Source organism: Priapulus caudatus, unplaced genomic scaffold (genome assembly GCF_000485595.1).
Source record: "Priapulus caudatus unplaced genomic scaffold, Priapulus_caudatus-5.0.1 Scaffold815, whole genome shotgun sequence".
In the NCBI taxonomy this organism is placed as follows: domain Eukaryota; kingdom Metazoa; phylum Priapulida; class Priapulimorpha; order Priapulimorphida; family Priapulidae; genus Priapulus; species Priapulus caudatus.
In genome coordinates this window covers 1,859-24,841 of record NW_014577876.1, presented here as the reverse complement: position 1 = coordinate 24,841, position 22,983 = coordinate 1,859, and the positions used below count along the sequence as shown (strand labels likewise).

General features: G+C 47.9%; 1 protein-coding gene across 5 annotated transcripts; it reads right to left on the bottom strand.

Moving 5' to 3' along the window:
- Positions 1-495: 495 nt before the first annotated feature.
- LOC106813731 (5'-AMP-activated protein kinase subunit gamma-1-like) lies at positions 496-19,484 on the bottom strand. Of its 5 annotated transcripts, none has more exons than XM_014817945.1 (11): positions 19,399-19,484; positions 15,446-15,847; positions 10,297-10,406; positions 8,745-8,790; positions 8,232-8,372; positions 7,296-7,402; positions 6,269-6,363; positions 4,789-5,119; positions 3,627-3,773; positions 2,732-2,843; positions 496-1,717 (listed from the first exon to the last, which is right to left on the bottom strand). In XM_014817945.1, the coding sequence occupies exons 2-11, from the start codon at positions 15,825-15,827 to the stop codon at positions 1,620-1,622; spliced, it is 1,569 nt and encodes a 522-aa protein (XP_014673431.1). In that variant the 5' UTR covers positions 15,828-15,847; positions 19,399-19,484; the 3' UTR covers positions 496-1,619. The 5 variants fall into 5 exon arrangements, with proteins under 5 accessions (XP_014673431.1, XP_014673435.1, XP_014673433.1 ...); XM_014817949.1 differs by lacking the exon at positions 19,399-19,484 and adding an exon at positions 19,296-19,324 and having other exon boundaries at positions 15,446-15,762; XM_014817947.1 differs by lacking the exon at positions 19,399-19,484 and adding an exon at positions 19,014-19,110 and having other exon boundaries at positions 15,446-15,513.
- Between the last annotated feature and the right edge of the window lie 3,499 nt (positions 19,485-22,983).

Below are 22,983 nucleotides of genomic sequence, written 5' to 3'. Positions count from 1 at the left end.
GGCAAATATGATTTTCCGGCATTAATAACGCGTTTTTACAGTTCCCACAACAGCGCATACCACGCACTTTACGGACGCGCACCGCGTCGGTCGTCACGGCACCGCTGCACGTGTATGTATACTGGCCGTATTTTACATCGTTGGCGGCTTCGCGAGTGAAAAAGTTTCAGGTTCGAATACGGTTGAATCAAGCGAGAAAGTCTGATGAATGCAATGGTGTTGAGCAGTTAAACTTATAAAATTTCGGGGTGATTACAGTTACTTTTGTGTGTCATAGTTACTGTACATCGTTAACAAAGGTCTCTTTGTTACAGGACTGTGACTGAATTACCGTGATGCATATGCAACGTCTTTGTGTACGTCGGGTATCGGTCGACGCTATAGCGGCCTGTTGAATTGGTGTGCGGCCGTCGTGTAAACACTGATTTTTACTCTATATTGATCGAAGGTATATATGATAACTTTAAAAGCTAGCACACTCTTTCTCTCTTTCTCTCTCTCTCTCTCTCTCTCTCGCAGTCACACACACTGTCTCTCTTCCTTTCCAACCGCTACATACCTATAAATACACCAATATATCTCACAGCTGTTAAATACAAACCAGCATTAACCCGACGCTATACAATATATTTCACATACTACAAAAGGCAGCCAGGTCACGTCAGTCTCTCATGCCTCCTGATGACCGTCTTGCGACCTACACCTTCCATCCGCACCTCCCACCTTCCAAGTAGGCCCGTGAGTCTACAAGGTTTACCAGTGGAAGATGGAGGAAGAACTACTTCCACAGTAGTTAACGCTGGTGGGAGATGGAGAAGCCACCCAGACCCAACAAGAGAATGCCCCCACCGTCGCACCGATTCGCTCACATCTCACAACAAAGTCGCTTCCGCAGTGCAGGACACAATCGGAAGAATATAGGGGGCGCTGCTGCCACATCGGCAGCGTCGCCGGGGAGGTTGGGCGATCATCGGGTTCGGTTGCAACATCACAATGCAGCTCTCATTGCCTCGCTCCATGACCTTACGAAACACTTTTCACCCCTTTCCCGTCGCACCCACCCCCCGACGCACGATTCTCGTGCTCTCACTCTTTGCCTTAAAACCCAACCCACCCCCGTCCTTTAATGTGCACTGGCTAGGTCGATCAAGATTAAGCGTTGATGATATGTGTCCAATTTCAAAACTATATCAGCGTCGGCAGCGGTACGCCTGAATTGTCGTACTGTTAACGCCAGTTTCTGCCTCACATGATTGGCGTTCACATCTTTTTCCCGCCAAAACGAACCTGTTACACGCTTAACAATTAATTAGCTGTACTAACACGAACCTCGTTCATGTAGTGAACATGACAGTGATGATAGAAATCCAGTACTCCACGTATGTACGCGTCTGCATGTGTGTGTATATATATACATAAATATAGATTTACGCATACATAAATACATACATACATACACGTACGCGCAGTGTGACTTCTGTTGGCAATTTGACACAGAGCTGCTATTTTGCAGGCCAGTCGAGTGTACCGCACATTACGCGACTGAAGTATGCATGGCACTAGTCTCTCTAGTTAAGGCCAGCGGCATGAATACTACAACAGAGGGCAGCACTTGTTGGCTATACGGTTTGCATCTCTTCGATTTCGTGTCCAATCTCGTCAATTTCCATCTGGAAGCTAGCACTTCTGTCCTGAGCAATGTAGGGCAGGCAATCATCTGCAGAAGCGAAACAAGACGAACGTAAGATAACGTAGATAATCAGAAGAAAAAAACACGACAGTAAAATGCAGCATTGTAGAATCCCACTTTTAATTAGAATCCCAATTAATTATTATAGATTATAGCATGACATCAAAACCTTAAACCACACGACGCATGTTGACATTAAAACGCATTACACTGTTACAAATCATTGTATAGTTTACAAACAAAATTACAGGTCACAAAGAAAGCCGATGATGACAGTAGCATAATATCACAGAACAAGCAGTGTCTGACATACACGTCCCAAGCCATCCTTAAAAAATTATATGTTTGCTGTCCTCCGACCGACCCACGAAAATAGCCGCGACCCAAAAGTTTTTTTTGACATTTTGGGTTCCACATTTTTATTTTTATTTTTCATAGTTAAGACTGAAACACAAAGCATGTGTGGCAAACATGAGGACAGAATTAAAATAACTATTATGCCTCACACAAAAAATTATGGGGAGGGGGACAGCAAACATAGAATTTTTTAAGGATTGCCCCACCGGCACCTTGCACGGTAAACAACACGACAGCGTTGTAACGCCTAGATAACATGACCCAGAGTATGCATGAAATAACATATCTTACAAGGTATCCACATACACACACACGAAGACTCGCCTATGAACAGGCACGCACGCACGCACGCACGTAAACACACACACAGACACAGACACGCACGCACGCACGCACGCACGCACACACACACACACACACGCTCGCGCAACACGCACAATGCTCACGCACACAAATAAGCACACACACCGACGCACGCACAGATATGCACGCACACAGACATTGTCTATCAGACTACAGACTATCGATACCTGTGTTCCTAAAGGTGCAGTAGTCGTACAGAACCCAACAGCACGGACGCGCGACATGTGAAGCACTGACACGCTGACAGCCACAGAGCACACACGGAGAGACGAACGCACGGATGCACAGAAGAGAAGAAAAGTTTTACCTACATCTATTTACCTGACTTCACATCATTCTCCACTGGTTTCAGGACCATGTGGTTGAACATGTCTGACAGAGAGAGGATACCCTCGATGCGATTCTCAGTGTCAACGATTACTAGCCGGTGCACCTGCGAAACGAAGAAAGAGATCGCGACGCACGTTAGTTAAATTACAGATGCCAACACATATTTGAAGCAATCTGTAGTTTCTGGCCATCAAATTAGTAGTTCGAGTGACCCGAGTTTGCTAGGGGGGTCCGGCATGGCCCCCGGAAATTTTTTTGATTCTGAGATGCAATTTCCTGCATTCTGAGGGTCAAAAATGACAATAAATTGACAAAAAATGACAATAATTGAAAAAAAAAAAAAATTCTATCACAGTGAAATTCGTAGTTTGATACAAACTGGTCGTAGTGGTGCAAAAGAAATAGAAATTTGTATAAAATACGGATAAATCGTAGTGGTTGGCATCTCTGAAATTAAGTTAAATCCTTCCCGTGCCTATGTGGCGCATAGGGCGGTGCCTATCTCTGTTTCCTTAACCTGAGGCCACGCAGCTGCTTTCACAGTAAATACTACAGCGGGGGGTTATTCCACTGCTAGCACTGCGAGTTAACTTTCCCTATCACAATCATCATGATCATGATCATCATCATCACTATCATCATCATCACCATCATTGATCATCCCCACCATCATCAAGAACTAAAAAATTCCAACATTCCGAGACTTTCCTCCAAGACTCGCACACAAACTCACGCACACAGCGTGAGATGTAATTGGGAACAAGGTATTAGCCAGGAATAAGTATTGTGGGAGTGCAGAAAAAATATTTGGGAGTGCAATTTCAAAACTGACCGTGCAAACCACGGCTGCACGGCTCGCTGGCTAATACGTCGATGGGGAACCTACCTCGGCTCTGACGATGGTTTCCAGCACATGCCTGAGGGAGTCCGTTGCGAGGCAGGTGTGAACTTTGTCTTGTTTGCCCGTACGATGTTGCAGAGCCTCGAAGATCGTCACGTCCAGGTTGCTGTACGTCTTCTCGGCTGCTAGGTTCTGCGGCGAGCAAAAGCGATCGATGAATTATGCTAATGTATAAGAGACACACACGACATATACCAGATACAACGAACGGATTCACGGTTTTTACCAAAAACGATCGATGATTTATGCTAACATATAAGACACACACAACATATACTAGATAAGATACAATGAACGGGTTCACGGTTTTTACCAAAATTCGATTGGATTTATGCTAACGTACAAGACACCCAGGATACAACGACATAGACTATTCTATCGTCGCAATTTGTTCGAATATGAAAATGCTGAAAAATGGTGCAAAGAGACCGAAGATTGGAGATCGGTGATTTATGCAGGCCGCTAAGGTATAAGACACGCACAACATACAACATATACCGGATACAATGGCACGACATTCTATCGTTGCAATTTGTTCACCGTGAAAATGCAAAAAAGGCCGCTAACGTATAAGACTTGTGGGATACAACAGCACGACATTCTATCGATGCAATTTGTTCACCGTGAAAATGCAAAAAAAGCCGCTACGCTATCATCGCAATTTGTTCGAATGTGAAAATGCTGAAAAATGGTGCAAAAAGACCGAAGATTGGAGATCGGATTTGTGCAGGCCGCTAAGGTATAAGACACGCGTGATACAACGGCACAACATTTTATCGTAGCTGTTTGCTCGTAGCGAAAATGCAAAAAAAACGGTGCCAAGAGACCGAAGCTCGCTCATGAGAATCTAATGGATAATATGGATGCAGTTCTCCAGCAAAGCAAACATACTAACATCGATGTGGTAGCATAAATGATGCATAAGAATGCGATCAGAGAAGCACGGAGCCATTAAGTGCAAAACGCGTACGCACAGGCAGACAGGCTCACACACAAGTGCACATGCACACATGTACACGCACCTGCACATGAACACTCACGCACCACCTATACACGCACACACAAGCACGCACGCACGCACACGGACACGGACACATACACGCACACACACCCACCCCCCCACACACACACACACAGTGATACTCACAATGACGTCAAACTTGGCGTAGACGTCGAGCACGCGGCGGTCAGCGTCGACGACGGGCAGTGCGGACACGCGGTGGCGCAGGAAGAGCGCGAGGGCGTCGATGAGCGGCATGTCGTAGGTCGTCGTCGCGAGTTCGCCGTACGTGCCGACGCCCAGCTCCCCGACCCCGCGCTCCATCATCGCCGGCTCGGGAAGCTCGCGCACGAAGTGGTGCAGGAAGCGAAGAATGCGCTTGTGCGTGAGCACGTGCAGGACGTTGCCCGTCTGCCGGTCGACGACGGGGAGCCGGTGTACCTTGTGTTGCTTGAGGATGCTGACGGCGTCGTAGAGGCTGCGAGGAGAGAGAACGAGCGGGTTTCGTTAACGCTGTGAGAGAGGAAGCCAGAGAAGAGGCTGTGAGGAGAGAGAACGAGCGGGCTTCGTTAACGCTGTGAGAGAGGAAGCCAGAGAAGAGGCTGTGAGGAGAGGGAACGAGCGAGCTTCGTTAACGCTGTGAGAGAAAGCTGCGAGCTAAGAGAAGAGAGGAAGCCAGAGAAGAGGCTACATGAGGAGAGAGAACGAGTGGGCTTCGTTAACGCTGTGAGAGAAAGCTGCGAGCTAAGAGGAGAGAGGAGGCCAGAGAAGAGGCTGCGAGGAGAGGGAGAGAGAACGTTGTTGAGAACGTAAGAGATAGCTCGGAGGTCGGAGAAACCAACGTTAAAAAAAGCAAAGAAACCAGCGTTAAAGATAGCAGAAAGAAGATCGGGGAACGAGCGGACAATGTTAAGAATGTGAGAAAAAGCCGAGAGATCAGAGGAGCCAATGTAAAAGAGCGAAGAGACGCCAGTGCTGAAGACAGCAGAGAGAAGACCGGGGGAACAAGCGGAAATTGTTAACACGTGAGAAAATCGGAGAAGCCCATGTAAAAGAGAGCAAAGAAGCCAGCATTAAAATCGGGGAACGAGCGGAAATTGTTACGCGCGAGAGAAAATTGAGAGTAGATCGTAAACAGGAAAAAAACAGAGAAGCCATTGCCAACAGGAGAGGAGAAGCCATTGTTAACGACAGTAAAGTGCAGAAATCGATAATGACGATTGGAGAGCACGATTTTGAAGAACAGACGACACAAAAGCAAAAAGCCAGATTGAAAAAGGGCACGCAGGAATAGAAGAGAGTGGGATTGGAAGAGAAGAGAAAGATCCTGAAAGAAGGCAGGGAGGTGCGGGGAAAACACAACAGGTGGAAAACAAAAGCGGGGGGGAGGGGGAGGTAGTGAGCCTCTAACTCACTAGTGGTTCTTAATATTTTTGAATCATGGACCCCTTTGAGAATCTGGTGAAAGCTACGGACCCCTTCCCAGAAAAATGCACATAAACACAAAATTGTGCATACAATGTGGTTAACGGACCCCTTGATGCCCATCCCCAAAGGGCACCATAGACCACAGGTCAAGAACCCATGCTCATAAACTGTACATAAAAAAAGGGATCTGACATCTTACCTGGCCTCTGGAGATATTCGAGTCAAGTTTTGCCCGATCTTGAACTCTTGCCTCCACGTCTGAATTTTATGTTCTTCAACTTCAGCAATCTTCTCCTGCAAAATGTCACACGAGCAAAATCACATTTATGGACAGGAGGTGCCTGACGCACACGACACGGTTTTGACGCTCAATGAACGAAGAAAGGTCAGTTTCGTTTCCAAGGTCAACGCGACCCGATACAGCCAACATAACGTCGACACCCGCAGTTACAATGCTCTCGACGCACGCGACGGACAGAACACGCAGCCGATTACAGAAATCGAAACCTTCTGCAAGACACAGGCATGAGAGTGAGTAACAGAGAAATAAGCTGCAGATATTTAAGGCGGGGGTCCGGGTTCGACAACACGGTACTTAGAAATGGACACAATATTATCGCGGGTCGGAAAAGCGGAATCTGTCGGCGAATTTTAAAATTAAAAAAAGCTGAATTCCGCTAATTAGCGGACAACTCTCATGCCTGAAGACGAGCGTACATCCTCCTCGGTGGCTAACGAGCTTGAGCGATGTCGCAATCTCGTGTCTGCGGAAGGCGGTTCAAGAACGCGTGAGAAACAATCACATGAACCCAGTGGCGTAGCCCGAATTTTTTAACAGGGGGGGCCAAAAACAGCGAACTGCGCAAAATGGTGGACGACTTAATATTTTAATGGTTCCTCCGCCTCCCTCTCCACACCCTACGTTCCCCCACCTCTCAGCTCTGCAATCTTTGTTTCAGGCGCCATGCATAAAGGCGACATCTTTGTTCGTTAGGGGGTGGTATGGGGGTTCTCCCCCAGAATTTTTTTAAAATGTTGATCGCAGGAGATGATATTTCAGTACATGTACAGCCTTCATTCTAACTACGACAATTCTCTTTTTAGGAGAACAATTAATTTTTTTGTTTTTTTATCTTTACTTTTGGATTAATGGGGCCCCCTTTGGCCCCCCTAACTACGCCACTGGCCGCCATCACGGTAGTCGCGAGCATGCGTCTCTCACGCACCAGTGGAGCCTTGTAGTATTTGTGAAGGATCTTGATGAAGTCTGTGATGGTGAGCATGCCGACGAAGCTCTGTGTCGCGTGGTCCCACAACGGTGCCGCCCTCACACCTGAAACACGACAAGCGAGAAATTTATCGACGTTGCCCCCCCACACGATCCGGCCAGCGGTCTACTGCCGCGCGCAGCGTTGCCGTGGTAACTACTGCCGTTGTAAGTTCCGAGGCGAATTCGGTTGATTTTCGCGACGAAAAATCGATTGCAATTTCGGACTCCTCCTCCTCCTTCTCCATGGTTCATACAGGACTGAAAATTTTTTCAAGGACTTTTCAAGGACATTTTATCAGAAATTCAAGGACATTTTATCGGAATTAATACACAGAACAAAACATACCTGGATTAATTTAATAAACCCTTTAAAACACGGTCACTTCAACAACATACCTTGATTTACTGACTGATTTTACTAACTTACTGTAATTTGTGATCATCATTTAACTGTCTATCGTGTCTATATAGCTTTTTAAGCTCATTTAACGCAATTTTTATTGAGGTTTGCACATTATTGATGGTACAAAATTTCGTTTTATTACAGGCAAGGATTCTTTCTAAAAATTAAAGGACTTTTCAAGCACAAAATCAACATTTACTAAATTCAAGTACGTTTCAAGAACTCCCCTCAAATTCAAGGACGTTTCAAGGACTCCCCTCAAATTCAAGGACTTTTCAAGGACTGTGCGAACCATGTCTCTCCGCCTTTCCCATCTCTCCTTCCTCCTCATTTTCCACATCTTCCCACCTTCACGATAACTTCTTCCACCCACATTTTCAACACGAACAGCCTCAAGAGCAATGCTGTGCCATACGATGATCGTAGAATACGATAACATGAAAAATTTCGAAGTTTTTTATTTTATTAGGGAGCAGAATACTTCCTTACCATTGTAGACGAGAGCAAAGAATGCCTTCTTGACATGAAGTGTCGTATCAAACACAACCAATTTCGAGCTGATCGGTATCAGATCGTAGCATCTGTGTGCCTGAAGGAATTTACTGTAGACCTTCCCAACATCCTCGTCGGCTAAAACAACAAGCAACATTGTTCAACAATAAGCAACGTTGTTCAATAGCAAGCAACACTGTTCAACATTGAGTAGTGCTGATTTTGTGACCATCGGCCAGTCACAATGAAAGAATGGAAAACAAATATATTCGTAATCAACAGTGCAATGACCCAAATGTTATCACATGCAAATAGACATCAAAAGTCACGAAAAAAACCTCAACAAATATTTCAGAAAAAGCAACAATATGTGCAAATATAAGAAGAAAACCTATTCCTGATGTACTTTTCTAGTATCTTATCAAGATGCAAAGTTCTATGAGCATATATTTATGATTAATTATGCTATCAAAAGCAAATATTTATATAGCCATAGACACATCAACGTACCAAGATCCTGTATTTGTATTGTCTCGAAGACTTCAGTATCTGATAACTGTAACAGCGAAATGTAAAAAATATATTAGATCCAGTGCATCTAACTGTGATCATGAAAAGGTTTTGGGAGCAATACCGTCTATGTGGTATATCTGTATAATTAGTAAAGGCGTAAATAAACATATGCATTGTGATGTACTATGGCCAAACTGGGAGTACAATACAGGGTTCTCCAAGCTTTTTCATTTAATAGCATGGCGGGTGCTGCCTTTACGGTCCTAGTTGCAAATCGCCAAAGGCGGTTTGCGCGCTAGGGGGATCCGGGGGCTATGATATTTAGAGTGGCAGGTGCATTTTAGAATGGCGGGGCTCGACGATAGCCTGGCGGGCTGCCAGGCTATAAGTGCTCTTGGAGAACCCTGCAATAACACAGCAGAATCGCTATCGATGCTGGTTATTTCAGAGACTTCCCCGCGAAAAACAACCGGACTTTGGCAATGGCATTTCAAGGTCGCTTCCTAGCCATGTATACAGCGGATCCTGACATCAATACCCAGCCAGCTGTGCAAAAATAAACCCTCCCCAGCCCCTCGGCTAAACCTATCCCCCCTCCCCCTCCCCCTCCCCCTAGACTAAGCAGGAGTTGGCAATCTACTCGCTTTCCCCTTGCTGGGGCTGAGAGGGTCTATGTCCCCCAGGGTACTGCCGGAACGTACCCTGGCACTATCTAATATGCCAGACCGTACCTCGCCTACTCCACTAAAGAGTCTAGGGAGTCACCTACGCCTACTCCCTAACCCTAACCATGTCAAATAGTTACCAGGGTACGTTCCGGCAGTACACTGGGGGACATAGACCCTATGAGCCAAACTGGGAGTACAATAACACAGCAGAATCGCTATCGATGCTGGTTCTTTCGGAGTCTTCCCCGCGAAAAACAACCGGACTTTGGCAATGGCATTTCAAGGTCGCTTCCTAGCCATGTATACAGCGGAGCCTGACATCAATACCCAGCCAGCTGTGTAAAAATAAACCCTCCCCAGCCCCTCACCCTCTCCCTAGACTAAAGCAAGAGTTGGCATTCTACTTGCTTTCTCCCTGCTACCCACAGACATCATCTTGTTCCACAAACAGGACGCCTCAGTAAGTGAAAGCACAACTCTTCCCTCCCTTCCTCTTTCCTCTCTAGTCTATACTGACTTAGCAAGTACAGCACGAAAAACTCTTTCCCACCAAAAAAACACAACGCCATTCGTGTCGATACCCCGAGCGTGAAACGGGTCTTATAACCAGTCTACTGACCAGCCGCCTGTTGTGCCAGACAAACAAAGATGTCCTCGACTCGAGGAACTGCAGGCGACCCCCCTCACCTTCCTTCCTCTTATATCATATATAGGGTTTCACACTGCTGACCGAGAGGGTTGGTCGAACGAGCGAGCGCCACGTTAACAAGTGAGCGTGCGCCGCACAAAAAAGTGAGCATGCATACGGGGCACGGCAACGGACGGCGAGCGAGCGCCGCGCGAACAAGCGAGCATGCATACGGGGCATGGCGTGCACTCACCCACTTGCCGTTGGACGACACGTTCATGGATTTGTAGTCCTCACTGAGAGAGCGTTGTTTCATGCTCGGCCGCTCCCGCGAAAGACTCTCCTGCCTCCGTACCACGAAGCCTGCAACAAATCGAAAACAACCGCACGTCAGCCCGGGAGACGACTTCACGGATCGATATCTCAACAGAAGCAGTGCGATAAAACTTTACCGATAACTTACCTGGAACAGCGTCTAAATAACAATATGGAGGAAGTTCGTGAGTGGTGTTCTAAAAACAAAATGGTCATCAATCCATCGAAGACCAAAACCATGCTGGTCACTTCCAGACAGAAGCGTTCTACGCTCCCATCCGCGGTACTCCATACTGTCTATAATGGCTGTTCTTCCCACCACGTCGAGTGAGAAAATTTTAGGTATCCATGTTGACGATAATCTCACGTTTGAAGAACACATAACGAACGTGTGCCAAGATCTCAAAAAAGCTGCCACTGTTTTGGCGGATCAGGAAATTTCTGGACCATGATTCCTGTCTGAAGTTTTACTTTGGCTTTGTTTTGCCTGATATTGATTATGGTATTGTTGTGTGGGGAAATGCCGCGAAGAGTTATATTGACAAAGTTTTTAACCTGCAGAAACGTTTTGCGCGGTTGATTCTACACATTCGTAGACCTTCAGACGCCCGCACTGAAGAAATCTTTTTGCAGCTAGGTTTTATGACTGTTCGCCAACGTTTTTATTACCATCGATCTCTTTTAACTGACAAAATTTTACATATTAAAGCAGGCACCAGCCTATCTTGACGGCTTTTTTACTTTTAAACATGAAGTGTCAGTGAGCTCCAGACGGACGCGTAGTGTGTGTGCAGATGAAGCGCGTTTGTATCCCCGTGAACGCACTGAAATGCTACGAAAATCTTTTCGGTGTGCGGCGGCATCTGAATGGAATAATTTACCTCCTGACGTTCGAGATGCCCCCACCATTTCTTCTTTTAAAGTCCGTCTAAAGAAAATCTTGCCCTATCAATAGGGCCCATTGTGCTACACTTACCCCGTACAATTTTAGTCCAAGTACTTCAATTCTTATTGTGTATTTATTTAATATTTAACCGTTCTGTTGCTGTGAGACGGCCATGTGGAAAATAGCTCCGCGTCAATTTATTGTGTCTGTACCTAACATGTTTTACCGGCGTTAAATAAAGTGTTTACTTACGTACTTACCGATACAGTGCACGGGGATGTGGGTGGAGTTGGAGCGGGGGGGGGGGATGAGAAGGAGAGGCGTGCACCTTTGTATAGAGACTTTATCAGGAGCGTATAATGACAAAGCGTATTTGTCATTATACGCTCCTGACTGTATGTACATACATGAGGTAATTCATTTCCAACAGTCAGAAATTAATCACAGAATTTAATAATGTAAGGTGATAACGACGCAATTGATGATAGAAGACAAAAACTATATCAAGTTAACACTGAGCAAAAAGCTTTTTGATCGAAACTTCGCACTGTGCCACCCCCTCCCCCAACGTGATTTTACCGTCGCTGGAAAAGTTTTCACTTGATATTTTACTTTAATGTTTTATAGAAATCGTTGAACCGTATACACCAGATAGTAATATAGGAAGCAACAGAACCGCCAGCCATCACAATACAACCACCCACCTGCCACCCTTAATTAGGACGGATGTCCTCACCCTTAATGTCTACAGCCTGGATGAATGAACCATTGTGTCATTTTGTGTGTCTCAACCGCCAGGCCCCATACAATACACTAATTACAGATGCTGGCAGTTGGTGCTGCTGTAGCTCCGCGACCCAGCCCAACCCTGCTTCCAGCCAGCCCTGCCTACACACACACACACACGCACACAAAGACGCACGCGCGCGCACACACACACACACGCACACGCGGCAGACCTGATTTACGCACGCTGTACCTTACATAATACACTTCCTTATTATTATAAACGGGACATGAATGACTCACATCTGGACCCAGCAGCTGGTCACAAGAACAATCGGGTTATTCCAGGGTTTAGCAGAGACAGTACGCAGTAAAGGTAGGGGCACACGAGCGATTTTTATCGCCCGATCGCTGCGAATTTGAAAATTCGCTCAGAAAAATTCGCCCGTGTGCCCGTTCAGCGTCGACCGCCGATTTTAATCGCCCGTATCCAAAATGTTAGATATTTTGGGCGATTATTTACGCCGGGCGATTATTATCGCTCGTGTGCCCGTGACCGGGCGTATTTTGTCGCCACATCGATTTTCTAAACCAATCGGACGTGTTGTTGATATCCATGTGATGTAAAATGCTGCCTCCAATACGGAAGTGTGTACTACGCGTACGCTCTCAAAAATTCCGCTACGTGTGCCACCATTCGTGATCGGGCGATTAAATTCGCTGGCGATGCCCCTTCGTGATCGGGCGATTAAATTCGCTACGTGTGCCCCTTCGTGATCGGGCGATTAAATTCGCTGGCGATTAAATTCGCTGGCGATTTTAATCGTCGCGATCGGGCGATAAAAATCGCTCGTGTACCCCTAGCATAAGAGATCTATAGTAGAGCAGTAGAGCTACACTCGTTTGTGGTTGGAACAATGGACAATGTCACACTCAGAGCTAAAAACAGCTAACTCTGCAATGTCCAGGGCAAAGGGCAAACTCTGCAGTGTCCAGCGGAATAGTACGGGAAACTTGATGCTAGTGTCACTGTCAGACATACTCCATCCACATGTGATTACTTAATGTTGTCATATGTAATAGCAAGATAGGTGACTAATTTGATCAACCTTTGACTATATATCATTCCACATTGTAACTTGATCCACAATGCTACCAGATTAGTGAAATTACGTGAAAAATGGCAGCGCTGTTATCAAAGTCTTTAGCGATATAATTTCTAACCGAATGAAAAAAAGAATCACATGATTTGTGATGGCACATTAAAAAAAATATCACAAAAATCAATTTATCGTTCCACATACCATCGTAAAAATTGCATGATAGCATCCATGCTGCTCACATTCACGACAACGACCATGATACCCGGATATATGTCAGACAGCAAAACATAATCAACATAATTATACTGAATGTTCTCCCGTCATTACCAACGATCTATATTACAACAATGACAGGCATAATTGATCATGATTCATCGTGAATCTCTACCAACGTAATGTGCGCCTTCAACAACGCGCCTCACAAACTCAAACAGCCCGTGATCGCCGTGGGGGTAGATTTAGGCTTCTGGGCAAGACACCCGGGCAGAAATACCGCACTATATTCTATAGGGTAACATCCCAGTTGGGCTACGTCCCATTAAAATTTTGGCTACTGGATTTTCTATTTTTGTCAAATTGTGTTCTCATTATTTGTACCTATGTTTTCTTCTGGTTCCTGTAGTCTATGTATGCCAATCAAAACAATAGTTTATTATTTATAAATGATTATTTATTTAGTGAACAAACCGATCGTTGACAAAATGGGAATGGGGTAGATTTAGAGCGTAGACAATTTAGGAGTAGGAGAAATGGGTTTAGGCCAACTGGGAATTTTGCTGTAGGCGAAATGGGAGTAGGCCAACCGGGAATAAACCTTCTATAGATCTGTAACGGCGTACTTGTCGTGACGTATGGTGGGTGACGGGTAATGAAGTAACGGTAGCGCAAGACGCAAAGCAAACACGAACTAGAGGCGTTACGTACCAAAAACACGTATATATTATAAGCCATGTTAGTTACAGCGACAGTAACTATAAGCAACAGTCATATAAAATATAGAATATATAATATTATCTAAATTATAATATAAATATAATATAATATAAAAATATAAATATAATATATAATATATATAAAATATAATATAATACAGTAATATAAATATATAGCGACAGTAGACTTTAAGCAGGGTCGCGTACAAGAGAGCGTGCAATAGAACAGTCGGGTAGAACAAAGGGAGAAGAGTTCTCCCGTTCAAGGCGCGGCGCGCCTTTTATACGCGCCCGGACTTTGTGGCCGACATCCAGGCATTATCTTGTCGCCTCCTGAGCTTCGCATGTCGCATGTCGGTACAGATCTATCATGCACCCGCTAACCAACGAGTCGATCAACTAATCAACTGTGGCCACTAATTGACTTGAATGCATCGGAGTCATATTAGCTCTTCCTCGCCAGGTAAGACAGCACCTGATTACAGGTGAGGCTTCAATATTGTTCGCACCTGCAGTTGATTGAATTGAGGTCATCATTCTGCGAATTTATATTTCCCGGCCACAGTTCTGTGCAAGCGAACCCAAGATTGTGATGGGCTGACAACGCGGAGGGAGCACGTATTCACAAAGAATTCTTATCACCGACCGTATCAAATAACCGGTTCATGCATAATAGTAGTTTGGCATTTCCGATTCGCACGGACCCGAGTATAATAAATGAACTGCTTCAATTTTCTACTTCCATTTTCTGCGACCCCATTACTGAAACCTGACAATGCGCGAGTAATTGGGGTACGCATTTTCAGACTCACCCTACAGCATCACGACTAGACTATGGACTGTAGATAAAACACGGCTACACCCCCGCATTTTATCTATTTTACCGCCTCTTGATCAAGCCTCTCGGCTCCCCTGCATGAATGCGACCGCAGAGCCATTACATTCGGTTGCCCAATACCGTTTGCCGTGTGCAGCAACCCACTAATTAATACATGTAATCGACATTTTTCAATCGCAGCCCGGAAATTTCCGTTACACGGAAAGCAAGGTTAGGCTGTGCATAGCTATTACCATCACCATGTCTATACAGAATCATAGAATGGCATGCAGGCCCCTGCAGCTATATCCTGTAGAGGATATGCGATACTAGTAGTAGTAGTATGTCGTAAGACGTTATAGTAACGTGTTTTGACGAGTGTTTCAACTAGGAGCCGCCACGCGCCTTCTGCTGAGTAGCCATCGCAGTCACAGGCACTTGGAGCATTTCAATAAAATATAATGCTAAATAAATACGAAATCTATTTACTACCAAAGTCTTATGTTTCTCTACTCTCTTTCGCCTATTGTTGCCCTCTTATGACACCCCCTCTCTCCCCACCCACACATTCTCCCCCTACCCCCTCTCTTACACTCGCACTGTTGCCGATATAATAAACGTACGGAAGTGCTTCATCTCAGAACCGGAGGAGCTAGAAGAGGAATCCGAACCATTGCTCTCCGTCCGCCGCCTGGTTAGTGGTGGCGACCTCTGGCGGCTATCCGACGCCGGCTCCGGCAGCGCGCCGGAGACGCCCTCGCAGAGCGGTGGAGCCATCTCCGGGGAGAAGCCGGCAACCTTATGGTGCGGCCAGGCGACGGAGTTGTGACGCTTGCACGCATACACCTGGCGCGGCTCGACGCTGCCATCCCGCCGCTCCGAAATCGTTCCCAGGATCGGACTGCCGAGCAATTCTCTCGCTGACTCGTGCGGGTCGACGTGGATCTTGTGGAACGGGTGGCACACTCTATAGGCGAGCGACCGATGTTGACACTGATTGCACATGTAATGTCTCTAGTGTCGAGGTCTCAACTTATATGTTCGGGGATGAAGCTCCAAGTTTGTGTAGACAACAGAGAGCCTGACTGCCTGTCTCAGCCGCTTTATGCCAAAGTACGGACTCCTGGCGAGCAACACTGCGGAAGAGCATTCGCAACGATGTACGTGCGAATACTACGTAACGGTAGTGTTTCCGATTTGGCACGCACTTTGTGGGATTCGCAGTCGTGGAGCGCTGGGTTCTCCGAATGACATGATACGTAAACTCCAATCAATACACAGGCTGTGATGGCGTCCGATTCAGATACGCGGAAAATATAGGCCTAGGCCTAGATAGAGCGCCACTACTTTACTTGCACAAATATAACTTTTTTTGCACACACAATAATAAGCGCAAGCAGTATTTCTATATATTGATGCTATAGTACCGACTAGTGCGAAAATAATCATGCAACAATCCAACGTTGAACATAAAAACATCACATCAAGCTTCGTCGATATCAGACAAAGACATTCAGTCACCGGCCGCGTCCCACACAGCGCGGGTGACGTCACAGCGTCACGTGACCGACAAACACCCGCCTGCGCAGCTTCGGCCGAAAATTGCACCAGGGTTGTGGCAGAGCATATAAATCTATATAAATCAACATATAAGCATATATATATATAAATTAATATATATATATATATATCATCAAACTATCAATATATAAGCATATTGGTGCATTTATATGCTCTTAAAAATAGTGCCTAGCCATTGTGGCAGTGGCAGCAACGTCCAAGTCTCCCGGTCTCACCGTCGGCAGACTCCCGCGTATGATACGCTGCTCCGGTGCCGCGGAATGCATGCGTTCAGAAGCCTCCCGGTTGCTAACATTTTCAGCCATTATGAAAATGTACATCAGTGAAAATCAGTAAATTACTAAATTTGCCGTTCTTGCTTGATGTACTTTGATTTCCAGCGGAGCAATTAAAAGGCGATAAAACGATTGCATCTTTACATTGTATACTTATGGAAAAAATGGTGGTGTGCCGCGCACAAAACACATATCGCAGCCCGCCACAACTTTTTTCCGTTTTGCGCACTGCCGCAAAAAAACGCGCGATGGACCTGGCCTCGCCCTTTCTTGGATGTGTGGCCAATGCTGGCTCGCCTTTCTCTGGATTGCTGGCTCCCTTTCTTGGACTTTCCAAAACTTGGGCCGACCTCTGGGGGCAGTGGTATCCTGAGTGTACGCAAGGTGCCACTGCATGCAGTCGTTGACCACAACCAGAGCATCATAAATGGGACAGAGCTCCGGAGAAATACAGCAATGGAGATTTCGTTACAACACGCGCATGATTTGAAAAAGTAGTAATATGGGCGCACAATACGCACACTAGTTTCGTTATCACTATTTTATTCTAATTTTTCATAAAATGAATAGATTGGATTTTTAAAATCTTTGCAACTTCTTATTAGTCAAATCTTATTACATAGGATACGGAGCTAAACCGTGGCTGCCCGTCTGCTAAAACTTGTTAAGTACAAAAGCGTTTACAAAAAGTGTAACGGAAATCTGCTGTGTAGCCCAGCGGTAGATTGAGCAAAGAAGCTTATAATGAGCCATTAGCGGAGAGCCGTCATGCTTCGTCATCTGTCGTGGAAGTTTGGGTATGTCGTTTGGCGTATGTGACAACTCGCGTGCATGCGCAGTGCGCGGCAACGCGAGAAGGTGCATGCCCGCGAACGGCAGAGCAGAGCACGCCGGGGGGGGGGAGGAGAGAGCAGAGAGAGAGACAAGAACGCGAGCAATAAGCATGACTGGCTACAAAAGCAATGCCAGCGGTTAGTTGCCGCTCGTGCCCTGCCATGCATCAGCATCCGATGGGCGACGAAGGTCGGCGGCGGGAGCGAGGAAGGCGGGAGGAGGAGGGGTGGCGGCAGGAGCGAGGCAAGGCGGGGCGGAGAGCGAAGGCTGGTGGCGGGGAGGAAAGGTGGAGGTGGGCGGGGAGACGAGGTGGCGGCAGGAGAGGATAGGCGGGGCGTGAGGAAAGGTGCGCGGCGGGGAGAGAGGGTGGCCGACGGCGAGTAAGCGGGGCGCGGAGCGAGGGTGCGGCGGGCAGAGGAGGTGGGAGGTGGGGGAGGAGGGGTGGCGGCGGACGGAGAAGGCTGCGGCGGTGAGGGTTGGCGACGGGAGCGAAGGCGGGGCGGGAGCGGAGAGTGAGATGGCGACGCGGGAGGAGGAAGTCGGAGCGTGGGGAAGAACGGTGGTGCGCGGGGAGGAGGAAGGAGTGAAGGAAGACGCCGTCTGAGACAAGGGACATTTTATTGCAAACGCTCCAAGTGCCTGTGACTGCAGTAGAGTTGCCGCCCTTCATCCCACAAAGAGCACATGAAATTTCTCGGCTGTATATAACTGGGATGTTACCGCATACAACGCGTTGCTATAGCTGTATCGGCCATAAATTGAAGCAACATAAGCAACTCCGGAAGCACCATCCAGCTAAAACCTGCTAAATCCAAGCATTGACTGCTATACTCTGGTTTCCTGATGCTCAAAGAATTGCACTGCAGGAAGCCCAAGCAACTGCTAACTGGCTTGCAGAGCAGGGAACGGAAGTGCTGATCAAACAGGGACGGGAAAGCATGCGATGAGCAAAGTGCGACACATGTGAACGCTGCGGGGGTACAGCGTGCGCCGCCGCTAATGCAAGGCAAATAAGCATGCATTAGCGTCGACGCCGTTCTCAATGAAAAATGACATAGGTTCTCATCCAACCCCATTATTTAGTTCCATGCTCAAGCCTTCTCTCCTCCAACCCAACTCATTCTTTTCTCTCCACCTCCAGGTCATCTTACACTGCTTTCCTCCTCCACCCACTCATTCCTTTTCTGCTCCACCTCCACACCCTCACTCTTCTCTTCAACCCGAACTCATATTCCCACATTCCCCCTCCCCCTCTCTCACGCTCTCACTGTTGCCGATAGAGGAAAACGCTGTGGCTATGATGCCGCCGCAGCGGCGCCACGGTCTTCGAGTAACGCCTTAAATTTAAAAACGGCGGGCATTTTAGGAATCGAGACCGTGCCCGGCTGCCGGGCCATATAAGCCACAGCTGTAAGAAAACGTACGGATGTGCTTCAGTCTAGCCGAACCGGCAGGAGCTAGAAAGAGGAATCCGAACCATTGACCTCTCGCCGTTGCGGGCCTGATCAGTGGCGACCCTCTGGCGGCTATCTGACGCAGAGCTGTGCGCCGCGGCTTCGCAGCGCGGGCGGAGACAGCCCTCATCAGACGGTGGCGCCATCTCCGGGGAGAAAGCCCGGCAACCTTATGCGCGCGGCGAAGCGCGACGGATGTTGTGACGCTTTGCGCGGGCGTACACCTGGCGCGGTGCTCGACGCTGCCATACCGCCGCCCTCCGGAATCATTCCCAGGATCGGTACCGCCGCAGCAATTCTCTCGCTGACCTCGTATGCGGGCGTCGACGCAGACCTTGTTCAGCGCTTGGAACGGGTGGCGCACTCTATAGGAGAGCGGCCGAAAAACGTGTGACACCTGGGGAGCTTGCACAGTGTCTCTAGTGTCGAGATATCTCAACTTATGTGTTCGGTGGATGAAGCCCCAAGTTTGTGTAAACAACCAGAGAGCCTTACTGTTGTCTCAGCTGCCATTATGCAAAGTACGGAACTCCGGCGGAGCCAACACTGCGGTAAGCAGCAATTCGCAACGATGTACGGCGAATACTACGTAACGGTAGTGTTTTCGCATTTGCGCCAACGCACTTTGTGGGATTCGCAGGTCGGCAGCGCCTGGGTCTCGAATGAACGTAAACTTTCAATCAATCCACAGGCTGTGACCGCGTCTGATTCAGATACGCGGAAGATATTATAGATAGAGCTCCACCAACTACATTACTTGCACAAATATAACTTTTTTTTGCACACACAATAATACGCGCGATATATTCGTAAGGCAGTATTTCTATATATCGATGCTATAGTACCGACTAGTGCCCGAAAATAATCATGCAACAATCCAACGTTGAACATAAGCACACTACAGGCCGCTTCGGTCGATATGAGACAAATGCAGCAGTCAGCCACCGGCCGCTTCCCACACAGCGCCGGTGACGTCACAGCGTCACGTGACCGACAAAGACGCGCCTGCGCAGCGTCGCGGGAAAATTGCACCAGGGTTGTGGTTTGGCGTACGTGACAAATCGCATGCATGCGCAGTGCAGAGACCGAGGAGAGGAAGAGAGAGACAGAGAGAGAGAGAGAGAAGAAAGCGGGTAATAAAGCATGACTGGTACAAAAGCAACGCAGGCAGTTGCCCGTCGTTGATGAGAAATCAACGGCAGATAATAAAAGCCTTTGTTGATGGCGAGGCCCCGCATTACATAACGGGATGCCTTGGTGATGCAAATGCCAGCTGTTGCATATTATTAGCACTGACCGCGCAATGCTCCTATATGACCACGATGAGATGAGTGTACCGTACCAGCACCTCGTCATAATAACTTTGTAGGCAAAAGCGGGGTGAAACTCCGGGGAAGCAAACCGCTGCAATCACACAAAAACATCGTGAAGAGATGTGAGCGACCGTTACCGTACAGAAATACTATTAATAGCATTAGCGAAACTCAAATCCGATCGAACCGCAGCCAATAAGGCAAGCGGCAAACAACTCGAGTGGGAAGGCAAACAGAAACTCCAGCCCCGTAAAAAATATTGCAGGCGACTTGCCACCACTAGGCGAACACCCGGGGCACACGTTCCAATAAACAGAGCTAGGTCACGGAATGGATCTTATGGCGTAAACACGCACTTCTGCACTGCGTCTTAAAAAACGAAAAACTTCGGTGGGGGGCCCGGGGGGGGGGGAAGTCGCTATAACACCGGAGCAACACTGCGATGCGCCAGCCGGTGAATCCTAGCACAGGCCTGCGATTTATTCATACAACCTGACAGCGATTCTAGAACGCTGTCGAGTAGTTGCATGAGAAAGTCGCAGGTCTGCACTAGGCAGAAACGCAACCCATTAACGCATTAAGAAAATAAAAGACATAACAGTTGGAGAGGATTTGTACCTGCGCGCTATTCCCGGAGGCTAAGTATAGACGCGTTCCAAGTCCCTGCCTGGCACCTTTTAGTCTGTCACCTGACTGACGGGTTGCCTCTCAAATACGCACATTTACTATGCAACTAGAGCCATTGTACGGATAGGGTCTATGTCCCCCAGGGTACTGCCGGAACGTAACCTGTAACTATTTGATATGGTTAGGTAGGTTATGGTAGAATATAGTTAGGGTAGGAAGTTAGGCGTAGCGACTCCTAGACTCGTTAGTGGAGTAAGGCGAGGTACGGTCCGCATATTAGATAGTACCAGGGTAGCGTTCCGGTTAAATAGTAGCGCCCGGCCGGAAAACCGACCCAGGGTACGTTCCGTGCATACCCTGGGGACATAGACCCTCTGAGGGCCAGTAATCCCGTATGGAGAGAAAACTAGGGTAATCGTCACCAGGTATGATTTTGATTCAGAGGAAATGTAATGTAATGCTATATCTTGATGCTATACATAATTATAAGAGCTAATAAACAGCTCGTGATAATTATTTATATGTATGCTAGACGCACGAGTGATGATGGTGATGTAGTGAGGCGTAGATATTAGCGCTGACGGCGCCGCGGCGTGCGTGTGGGTGCGTGGTGCGTGTGCGTGTGTGTGATGTGGTGTGTGTGTGTGTGTGTGTGTGTGTGTGTGGGGTGTGTGCGTGCCTGCGTGTGTGTGTGTGTGTTGTGTGTGTGTGGTGTGTGTGTTGTGTGTGTGTGTGTGGTGTGTGTGTGTGGTGTGTTGCCTGGCTGTGTGTGTAGTGGCGCGCGCGCGTGTGGCGTGTTTGTGCGTGCGGCGCGCAGTGGTGCGTGCGCGCGTGTCGTGGCGCGTGTGCGTGCGCGTGTGTGTGCGTGGCGCGGTGTGTGTGCGCGCGCGTGTGCGTGCGCGCGTGTGTGCGTGTGGGCAGCAGCAGACAAGCACGTCATCTCTGGCGAGCATCGCTTCGCTCGTCCGTCTCTCTGGCCGCTTGACGAGGCAGAGGAAGACAGCTTCCTCTCTGGCCGCTTGACGAGGTAGAGGAAGACAGCTTCCTCTCTGGCCGCTTGACGAGGCAGAGGAAGACAGCTTCCTCTCTGGCCGCTTGATAAGGCAGAGGAAGACAGCTTCCTCTCTGGCCGCTTGACGAGGTAGAGGAAGACAGCTTCCTCTCTGGCAGCTTGACGAGGCAGAAGGCAAGACGCTTCCTCTCGGCCGCTTGACGAGGTAAGGAAGACAGCTTCCTCTCTGGCGCGCTTGATAAAGGCAGAGGAAGACAGCTTCTTCTCTGGCGCGCTTGACGAGGTAAGGAAGAACAGATTGCCTCTCCATGGCAGCCTTGACGAGGCAGAGAAGACAGCTTTCTCTCTGGCCGCTGATACAGAGGAAGACGGCTTCCTCTCTGCCGCCTTGACGAGGTAGAGGAAAGACATTCGCTTCCTCTCGCAGCTGACGAGGCAGAGGAAGACAGCCTCCTCGAACCAGCAGCTAATGGCCACTCATGGTCTCCACGGGAAGCGACCGACAAGTGTGTGGGTCGAGGCCTCGCTAATGCACTGCCGAAATGACGGAGCGGTGGCGCGTGTGCGTCACTGCACCATGACGTACGCAACGCCCTCCCACGCACCAGTCACGCACAGCACGCACACACGCACGCACGCCCGACCACACTCACACGCAGCACGCACACGCAACGCACACGCACACGCCAACACACAGAATCGCACACACACACCAGCACACACCACACACACACACACACACACACAGCTGCTCGCTGATACTGATAGGGCGTCGGTAGAGTATGGCCAAGAGTACACAACAGGAGATTATATTATAGATTATATAGTAATAGGATTCTCCTATGACCATACTATGACTCTTGTCATGAGGCGTTGGGCGTCAAATACGTGGAGAACCGCCACCGCTTCAATAAGCGAGTTACAGAACGAGTCCATCCATTCACGCACACGTGACCTCACTCTATACGTCATTAACGACCGAGCAGCCGACGGAACCAGCGGTCAAATTCCATTATCGATTTTCGGCCGAGTAATTTTGTAATAACCAAATGTTCTCTCTCTGCA

What these genes read in the sequence shown, in the direction of transcription:
- LOC106813731 (XM_014817945.1), bottom strand. Translation starts at nt 15,827, where the DNA reads ATGTGCAATCAGTGTCAACATCGGTCGCTCGCCTATAGAGTGTGCCAC. An exon ending in TTCTGAGATGAAGCACTTCC is followed by an intron (nt 10,407 to 15,445) that starts GTACGTTTATTA and finishes GATTTGTTGCAG; the next exon opens with GCTTCGTGGTACGGAGGCAG. An exon ending in CGAATATCTCCAGAGGCCAG is followed by an intron (nt 5,120 to 6,268) that starts GTAAGATGTCAG and finishes CTCTCCTCGCAG; the next exon opens with CCTCTACGACGCCGTCAGCA.